General features: G+C 46.7%; 1 protein-coding gene across 1 annotated transcript in view; it reads left to right on the top strand.

The window, feature by feature from the left end:
- Window positions 1–10,354, top strand: part of Mtor (mechanistic target of rapamycin kinase) — a 106,825-nt gene that overhangs the window by 52,313 nt on the left and 44,158 nt on the right. The window contains exons 28-29 of the mRNA XM_028757786.1: window positions 6,045–6,120; window positions 8,841–8,980. Coding sequence (XP_028613619.1) covers window positions 6,045–6,120; window positions 8,841–8,980 — 216 coding nt within the window. The remainder of the gene's footprint in view (window positions 1–6,044; window positions 6,121–8,840; window positions 8,981–10,354) is intronic.

Genomic DNA, 10,354 nt, shown 5'->3' with positions numbered 1-10,354 from the left:
ATTGGTTTTTTCGAGACAGGGTTTCTCTGTGTAGCCCTGGCTGTCCTGGAACTCACTCTGTAGACCAGGCTGGCCTCGAACTCAGAAATCCACCTGTCTCTGCCTCCCAAGTGCTGGAATTAAAGGCGTGCGCCACCACTGCCCGGCTAGTGGGATTATTTTCAAATTAAAACTATATTATAATAAGATTCCCTGCGCATAATATTTCTTAATTTGGGATGGGGAAGACTAGAGACAGAGTTCAGTGGAATAACACTTGCCTAACTCATGTGTGAGGTCCTGGGTTCAGTCATCAGCACCTTGGGCCACCAAAAAACATGTTTGCCTCTCTGTGTCCCCCTTCTCCACCAAATTACAAAAATGCTTTGTCAGGCATGGTAGCTTATGCCTGTGTTCCCAGTACTCTGGCTGACACATAAATATCGCTGAACATTCAAGGGCCAACATTGGCTACATAGGAAGACTGTCTCAGAAAACCAAGTAATAAAATAAACAAATGAAAATTTTATAGAAGATACACTCACCCTCATCAACTTCTAAAGGCAAAGTTCTTTTATCCATCTTCTTCACCTAGATACCTATCACCAGTCATTCCTTTCAGCCATGAGGGTCACAGTGTCCCTGCACACTCAACACATCCACTAGATGTGACAGACGAGTGCTGGCTGCCCAAAGGGAGGGATGAGAATGCTGTAGAGCTTCTCCTTCTGAGGACACGCTGGGGTTAAGACATCAGGAACCTGAGACATCAGAAAACAGCCACTTGGTTTACAGTAACTTTTTTTTTAATTTACAGTCCTACCTCAGCTTCCTAAATGCTAAGATTATAATCATGTGCTACTGTGCCTAGCATGCCCATATTTTTAAAAAGATTGATTTTGGGGGGGAGAGTGTGTATACATGTAAGATGGGGTACACACACCTGTGTACATGCATAAAGACCAGAAGAAGACATCTGGTGGCCTCTTCACTATTCCTTTGAGACAAAGCCTCTCCTTGAACCTGAGGCTAGTGTTTTCCTCAGCTAGGCTAGAAGCCAGCAAGCCCCAGCCATCCATGTTTCTATCCCACTCAGAGCAGCTGTAGCCTGCACAGGATGCCTGGCTTGTTATGTGGGTGCTGGGATCTGAACTCTGGTCTTCATGATTCTGTAGCAAGCATTCAGCCATTTTTAAGTCTTGGTAATATAGAGCTGGAGAGATGGCTCAGTGATTAAGAGCACTGACTGCTCTTCCAGAGATCCTGAGTTCAATTCCCAGCAACCACATGGTGGCTCACAACCATCTGTAATGGGATCCGATGCCCTCTTCTGGTGTGTCTGAAGACAGTGACAGTGTACTCATATACATAAATAAATAAATCTAAAAAAAATTTTTTTTAAAGTCTTGGTAATATAGATCCCCAAGAGTTACAAAGGGTACCAAAAGGTCCTAATCTGAATACCTGTGATGGGTCCTGTCTTTTCTCTCTTTTTTTGTGGGGGAAATGCCAAATTTTTCTTTCTCTACGTTTTTTAAAAATTAAATTTAATTTTGTGTGTGTGTGTGTGTGTGTGTATGAGAGAGAGAGAGAGAGAGACAGAGACAGAGACAGAACGTCACTAACACATTTATGCAGTATCATACATGTGGAAGTTGAGGACAACTTTTGGAAGTCAGTATCCGCCGTCCACCATGTGAGGTCTGGAAATCCTCAGACTCAGGTCTTCAGGCTTGGTGACGCCTTTGCCTGCCAAGCATCTCCCTTCTCTCAGGAATTCATTCTGAGACCGTAGAGTTTCCTAACATATTCCTTCCTGTCTGCGTTTAAATGACCCCACCTCACCTCTAATGTGTTAAGTTCAAATGTCCCTTTGCTTGCTGTCTGCACTGCTGTCCTTCTGTCTTGAAATTAACCTATTCCAGAAGAGATGGTTGGTGGGAAATTTAGCTCACTGGCCCAGGACTTGCCTAGCAATTGCAGTGCCCTGGGTTCAGGCCTCAGTTCCAGGTGGAGAGAGATTGTGACTGCAATCCCCGTACAGACCATTCTCCTGTTCCAAGACTATTGAGCTGCCTGATGAAGACATCAGGTTAGCCAACCCTTTCGTCCTGGCTCTGGAGGGGCACAGCCCATTCTGATGTTAATCCTTGTTGGGCCCATTGCTGGGAGAAGTAGCAGGGAGTCTGAAGCAGCTCTATGCTATGACAAGGTGTGTTGAGGTGGTAGGGACCCAAAGTGCTGTTCTGCACCATCCACTGTGGCTGGTCAGAGCACCCCATTCCACCCATCTCCCGCCAGCTGTGCTACATGTGTCATCAGTACAGTGCCAGGGAATTCAGAGAATCCTTCCTTGACAGGGAACCAAGTGAAAGGCAGACAGCAGTCTGCCTTAGAAGGAAGGCCCAGGGCCATGTGGAAGCAAGCAGTAACGTTCTCATACATTTCTGTTGGAGCACCAGGGAAGCCCAAGCATTGCAGATGTAGCACAGATGTGCCTGGTCTGCCTGAGCGTCCCTCACCTCAGGCTTAGTGTGGACAGCTCTCTCTCCGCTTTGCTCTTAACTGCCCTGAGGTGAGTTCCAGGTCAGCCAGTGCTACGAAGAAAGACCCTGTCTTGAAAAACCAAAAAAAATAAAAAAAATAAAAATAAAAAAATAAATTAAAATAAAGGAAAGGCACAGAAGGCCAGGTTAAATGAGGGAAGGATCGCAGGTCTCAAGACCCTCTTGCTACACTGGAGTCTCAGTCATCATTCTACTGTGGCAGCAACGTGTTCCCTCACTTCAGAACCTCTCTCTGGAGTCTCAGCAGCCTGCTTTCCCAGCCTCAGGAAAGAGATTTTTGAGTTCTAGAGAAGAAGCGTCCTGTGTGATCTAGTCTCTGAAGGACATGGAGGCAGTGTCTTGTCACTCACTCGGCCCACTCAGCTCCAGAGAACACTGTCCTTGGTTGGCAAGAATGTCCCCAGTTTCTAGCTCTTGAATTCAGCCTCACTTTAAAAAGAACAGAGTGGAATGAGTAGGCCTCTTTCCCAGTGACGTTTTCATCTCCTAAAATCAGGTCTGTTTATGGACTCTAGTTTTATTTTTCAGGTAAGCAGTTTTGACTTGATTTGTAGGTTCGTAACTATGTAAGACAGCACCCAAGTAATCTCAAGGGAAATGGAGGCTTCAGACACACCCTGCGCCTTACATTCAGACAGCCGTGAGCTTTGGTCCCTCTTAGCTCAAAAAACTCTTGCCTTCTGGCTTCAGCATGAGTGGTGCAGAGCATGGTGTGAAGTCTGACTAGCCTGTCTCTTCATGACTGTGGGCGTGAGCGTAGAGCTGCCCAAACACCAGTCTCTGGAGTTGCTTGTGGTCGTGAGCATCAGTGGGAACGAGTTTTTAGTAAGCATTCCTCTGCTGCTAGGCTGAGTCTCAGATCAGGGCCCGCAGGGAGGGATTATGCAAGGGGCTTTGTTACACACTCAGCTGCCATAAAATGGGTTTTCCAGAGCAAAGGTGGCCCCTTCCCCAGCACAGAACACATCCCCTGTTCTTGTATTCTCATAAAGTGACATCTGCATGGTGTACAGAGGATGCCGGCCAGGCCTTAGTTCTCTCCCACTACCATCGGTTCCAGAGATTGAACAGATTGAACTCAGGTTGTCAAGAACCTCATCACCAACTCTAAGGTAGCTTTGAAGTGGTGGCATAGCATCAACAGACCGTGACCTCCTGTCTTTCTGTGGGGTCTTTTGGTCTGTCTCTCAGGGCTGCACTGCTGAGCCTGGCACTAGTGAGACGTTTTGTTTTGTGCATTCGGATGCCAACTTGTCACTCCCTGATCTGATTAGTTATTGTTCATTCCCCTTTGTGCATAATTAGTAGCAGAATGGATTAGGCAAAAGCATTTTATGCGGTTTTGCTTTTTTGTTTAACCACAATGTCAGTGAGTCTCAAAGCAAGCCAAGTACTTTGTAAAGGTTTATAGTTTGTTCTTTAAATAGAGGGTATTCTAGAATACAAGATTAGAACACAGCTGCTCAAAGTGGGGAGGTGGTGATTTTTTGTTTATTCTTGTTTTTAATCTGTTTCTTAGAGTTAGCACCCTGGTTAGATCACTTCATCTTCCTTGTCAGGACAGCTTCATCCAACCAGGAGCTCCTCTCGCCAAGGCCACCTCAGGAGTCCCTGATGAGTCCTGAGAACATGCTGTTCCATGACTGGGAGTGTGTACCAGCTTCCTTTTTTCTGTTGTCTTGGACTAACAAAACTATTGCTTTGTTAGAGAACTAGATAAAGACAGAGCCGTACCGAGTAATGTTTGTTAGCAGTGCAGTTCTTCCTACCCTGTGACAGTGGACCACTGAGGTGAGGGGACTCGGGTGCTATGATGTGCCTGCAGAGACCAGCCTACCGTCTCCAGGAGTCCATTCTTCCTGATACCATGTGGGTTCTGAGGCTCAAACTCAGATCTCAGGCTTGGCAGCAAGTGCCCTTGAGCCATCTTCCCAGCCTGCTCCCACTTATTAATTCAGACATTCAGGTGCTCAAGATATTGGGGGGGGGGGGACATTCAGTCTGAGTTTAGGGACTTGTTGCCTTTCTTTGACTTGGTGTCCTCATTAATAAGAAGGAACTAACCTTAACCTTTCTTTCCTGATTTTCTCAGAGATGTGAGGCCAAAGGAAATGACTGGAAGGATTGTTAGAAATGTGCTTTGTAAACATGAGATACTCGATTATTACATGCCCAGATGTTAACTTCTCCAGTCCATCAGGTTTCTGGGCAGTTCCTTTCAGTTTTATTGGAAAAAAGGTGATGGAATTAAAAAATATATTAATAACAGCAACTTCTTGCCATATTATACATGGAACCCAAATCCTGAAATTTCCCAAAAACACTTAAAAATTAATTCTCCTCAAGTGGACAGTTTGTACTCTGCAATAAACTAGATCCATGCTGGTTTAATCAGCAAGACTCCCAAGCTGGTGTGTCACATGTGGTGTTTGTCGTCCAGTAACTGGACACAGCCGTTGTTGCCTGCCTTAGTGCTCTCCTCATCCCCTGCCTTCCATACCAGTTATACCAGTAGCAGGTCTGCTTTACTACTGGCTTAGTTGCACAGGTTTCTCTCAGACTAAGGGGCTGCGCTCTCAGTTCTCCTGCTTCCAGGGCCATCTTGAAGCCTCTGATTGCTTCACTGTAGGACCAGACCGTCCGGCGGCCCTGCTCAGCAGCCCACACACAGTGCGGGCCTCCAGTCCTGTGGGCCCCAACACCACCTGCAGATGACATCAGTGAAGTAGAATCCCAGTGGAAAGCCTTCATATGCTGATGGCCAGCACTAGAGACTCTGCTTCTGCAAGCTGACTGCAGAGGGAGGGAGTGGTCCCTAAGAGAAACCAAAGAAGGCTGTGGGTTTGAAAATAGTGGGCTCTGGAAGATGACCCATCAGCATGAGTGGAGAGCCTAGGAATTATGTCATTTTAAAAATATTTTTATTTTATGTCAATGAATGTTTGCCTGTATGTACATATGTGCACAATGTATGTGAAATGCCCATAGAGGCCAGATGAGAGTTACAGGTAGTTGTGAGCTGACCTGTGGGTGCTGAAAGCCAAACCTTGATCCTCATCATCCTCTTCATTTTTATCTGATACCAAGGAACTGCTCTGAGCCATCTCTCCAGTCCCAATTTAAAATGCTTAAATGTCTGACCAAGAGCATAGCTCAATAGTAACACACATGCCTAGCGTGCCTGAGGGAGGCTTTGGACACACACTGCCTGCCAGACAGCATCTGAGAGGGAACCAGTCTCTGTTGTCAAGAGAACAGGCCCAGAGTATCACATACTAGCATTTACTATACTGTCCCTCACACTAGGGGCAGGAAATCAAAACCTTTTTCTCAGATAAAGTCATTCAAGCTGAGCTTTCTGGGAAGTGGTAGGTGACAGATAACCCTGAGTCTGAGAGTACATCCTCAGGGTACTGATAAGCCACCTTGCCTATAGTGTCCCCAGACCTTTCCCCCTCAGATGCATGAGTGTAATGATTTCTTCCTCTTTTTCCTCAGCATTAATAATAAGCTACAGCAGCCTGAGGCAGCTTCTGGGGTGTTAGAATATGCCATGAAACACTTTGGAGAGCTGGTAAGTCCCTTCTGTTTCTTTCTAGAAAGGCAAAAATAGAGACTTGGCTACAGAGTCACTTGGCTGCCACCTTGAGAAAGTTACTTCCCATTTCTGTGGGTTCTCTTTAGTTTGTAAGGCTCTAGATGCCAACTTACCTGGGTCTTAAGGATGACGTGGGCAGGGCAAGAGGGAGCTCGTTCACATGGAGGAGACCACTGGTAGTGGTGACTGCTGGGACTGCCTAGTGCGTGCCTCACCCTGGGATGAGCACTCTGCATGCTGCGCTTGCTCCATCCTCACAGGGAGACTACAAAGTGGCTATTGTCATTGTCCCCTTTCTCAAGTGAGAGGACTGTGGACCCAGCAGGTTGAATACCTGTCTGAGCTAACAGCAATTCAAGGTAGGACTAGGACTTTTTCTGGGCAGGCAGGCACCAAGAGCACCATTCAGCCTGGACCATCACCTGTGTGCTACCCATGGCAGAACTCTTGTGCCCGTCCCTGAGTTCACACTCACTACAGTGTGTTAGAAACTGGCTAATTCCTCAAGGGAAGAATAAAATGCATCCTTTTAATTTGTATCTGTTACTTATGTAGATGCTTCTCTGCTGCCATCCTTGCCTGTCATAAACAAATCATTCCCATAATTCTTTGAGGTTTGAGAGGGTGCTTTGATTAACCATGAATTTATAAAGCACTAACTTAATCAGTTTAACACTGGCACCCTGGAAGGTCAGGAAACTCTGGGTCCATATATTTGATGAGGAGCTTTTTATTCACTGTGTGGGTCACTTCCAGTGGTGTGCCTTAATCAAGAGGCAGGGGCTTCTGTTTGATGTCTAGTGTTGTGTCTCATTGGACTGAACAATGCTCGAACATTGGATTGAAACAGCAGGCGATCTTTCACCGTCTTAAACACATATTGCCTGTAAACAAACTAAGGACAGCCTCTCGCCAAATGATGACAAAACACAAAGAATGATATCTCATTGTCTTTGCCAAGTCCTTGTTTTCGGAAGCAGAAAGCACACAGTGCTCCTCGGAGCAGGCTGTACTCTGCTGCAATATCCCTAGAGCTTGGGCCCCTGTAAGTCTGATTGAAACAAGGACTCTTTGCACATCTGGTGTTCAGGTGATCTGCCAACAGATGGCTCATGCTTCTGTGCCTAGAGTGCCAACCATAAATGAAAGTCTCTCCATCTCCAGGTTCTAAAGGTGACCATTAGCTCAGGATTACTGCTGAACCATGGCAGATTTTCTGTTATATTTAGGTAGCTGAATCGTATTAAGCTTGACAATGGTTTGCCTTTTCTTGGCAGAGCCTGTGCTTTCTCAGCACAGTTTATGTAACAGCAATCTCATTAGAATTTTGTGTGATTCATTGCTTAAGCCTTATAGTTTCTCCAACCCATTGCACTTCAGAATGTCCTGCCCCCTGCTTGACCTGCGCCATATGCTGCTCCCTCTACTTTCTGCTGGTTCACAGAGTGTGCCAGTCATTAGTCACTGGCTCCTTGGACAGAAGCTCAGCCTGGGACATTTATCTGTGCTGTCCTTCATCTTAGAATGTCCCTCTACACTGTGTCTCAGCCATTCCTCTCCAGTGTCCCTCTACACTGTCTCTAAGCCATTCTTTCCAAGCTCTCTTTCATATGTAGGCAAAATAAAGGCATTATTCTTGGCTTATAGGATGAAGTTTAGTTTACCTTAGACAGATAGGCTGATCTCAGGCAAACCCCGCTGAGGCTGGGGCTGGGGCTGATACGGTGGTAGTGCATGGGCACCAGGGGCTAGTGGAAGGAAATGCAATCACCATTGCACAGTAGAAATGGCCTCTTACCTGGGTTCAGGAAGATGATGGTCTTCAGGCCACTCAGCAGAGTACTGATTTTTTTCTGTATCTGCTCTATAAACATTAGTTTTATCTAGAAATGTGAGAAAGAAACAGGGAAAACTAATGTGGGCCCTGCCTTTATTGTATACAAGTTCCACCTCAGAGTCATGTTGTTCTTTAAGGGCCTCTGGAGATCCTGTAGCCTGGTACAGAAATAATCTCCTACCGAGCTGATGAAGAAACTCAAAGGCAGACAGAAAACACATAAAATAGTCTCTGATCATTCTGTCTGGAACGTCCAGACTGAGTGTCCTTACTCATGTGGACACCACATCAGCGTGGCACTCTGTCTGCCAGAATAATGGACTCCCTCCTTTGGCCTTGACACTGGCAGAGGTGCCAAGTACTACACAGAAGGGAATGTTGGCTGGAAGACTGTAGAAGGATGAAAGGCTGTCCCAAGAATTTTAAGTAGTAGCATTGTGTTGTATTTTAAATTATTTCCTGAAAGTTTAGAAATGCGTTAAGAATGCAGAGAATCAAAGACTCCTAAAAAGAAGCAGCTGTGGCCCGGGCTGCTGTGCCTGTCACACAGCCCGGGGTTGGCAGTGCAGCAGACTGGAGTACAGGACCTGTGATTGGGTCCCACTCTCCCTGCATGCATCCCCTTATGTACAAGTGATGGGGATGGAGCTGAACCCTTCACATGCTCTCAGTTTATCTCAGGATTCAGGATCAGTCGTAAGTGTGCACAGGAACTAGCATATCTACCTCTGCCAAACAACCCACCTCCAGATAAGTGCTTGTCAGTCTAAGCTGAGGCACGCTGGTAGGAACGCTTGGACTGAGTGTAGTGCAGCCTAGGAGAGTGTGAGGACTCAGTGCGTACCTTTGCTGTCTGCAGGAGATCCAGGCCACCTGGTATGAGAAGCTGCATGAGTGGGAGGATGCCCTCGTGGCCTATGACAAGAAGATGGACACAAACAAGGATGACCCAGAGCTGATGCTGGGCCGGATGCGCTGTCTCGAGGCCCTGGGGGAATGGTGAGCTGCACTGGGGTGACGACCCAATTGGCCCCCAACAGTTCTCACCTCAGACTCTTGCTCTGTGTCACTGGATGCCTTCCCAGGAAGCATCTACAACTGTGATGTTTCTGACCCCTGTTCTGCCTCAGCACATGGTTGGCTGGGTTTGCTTTCGTTGGTTCGCTTTGTTGTTTGAGTCACTCTCACCCTGTAGCCCAGACTGGCCTGGAACTTGTCTATCCCACACTGACTTGAACTTGTGGCAATCCTCCTGCCTCAACCACCCTAGTGGTAGATTGTGGCTGTGAGCCACTGTCCCCAGCTTGGCTGTTTTATGTTTTTTGTTTTCTTACCCTCCATCATGGTCCAGGCAGAAGAGCCACGTGTCCCTGGGCACTGCACTTTTCCTACCCATCTGTCCTCTTGTGCTCCTGACCTTGGCTGATCTGCTAAGGAACTCATTCTACATCTTTAACTTTTGTACTCATTAGCTCTTGGGTCTGGAGAGATGGCTTAGCAGCTAAAGCACTGGCTACTCCTGCAGAGGACCTGGGTTCTGGTCCCAGCAGCTGATGATCTTTACCAGAGGACCCAGTGCCCTCTTCTGGCCTCTTCCAGCACTGGATGCACATGGTACACAGACAGACATCCAGGCAGAATACCTATACACATAAATAGAAAGAAAGAAATCTTACTTTTTTAAAAGAATGATACTAGTGATCAGCTCTTTGGGGCTAGGCTGCCATTAAGGCAAGGGACCTCTATGAGTTTGAGGCCAGCCTGGTCTACATAGCGAGTTCCACCCAGCTAATTACATATCACTTTTTGGAAAAGTCACTGTGGCTTTTAGTTCTCAAGAGTAGTGATTAGAATCCCCAAGACAGAACAGAGTGTAGTGTTTTTGCATGATGATAATTTAATGTCAACAAATTTATAACTTCACCTGGGCGATGGTGGGATGGTGGTAGACACCTTTAATCCCAGCACTTGGGAGATAGAGGCAGGTGGATCTCTTGAGTTCAAAGCCAATCTGGTCTACAGAGTGAGTTCCAGGACAGCCAACTCTACATAGAAAAACACTGACTTGGCAAACAATTAACAACAAAAGAGAATTTCAGATAGACAGAGGCTGGTGAGATGACTCAGTAAAGTACATGCTGTACAACAAGCACAAGGATCTGAGTTCAAATCCCCAAGTACCCCAGTGCCGCATGAGAAGCTGGACATGGCTCATGCAGGCACTTGTAAGACCAAACACTGTGGCAGGTAGAGACAAGAGGTTTGCCAGGGTTACACTGCCAGCCTTGCTCCAGGCTCAGTGAGAAACCTTTTCTAGGGGCCTGAGAGATGGCTCAGCTGTTAAGAACATTGGCTCCTCCAGAGAACCCGGGG

Source organism: Grammomys surdaster, unplaced genomic scaffold (genome assembly GCF_004785775.1).
Source record: "Grammomys surdaster isolate TR1022 unplaced genomic scaffold, NIH_TR_1.0 126185, whole genome shotgun sequence".
NCBI classification, from domain to species: domain Eukaryota; kingdom Metazoa; phylum Chordata; class Mammalia; order Rodentia; family Muridae; genus Grammomys; species Grammomys surdaster.
Note: the sequence above shows the minus strand (reverse complement) of the source record. Positions and strands in the feature narration are given on the sequence as shown.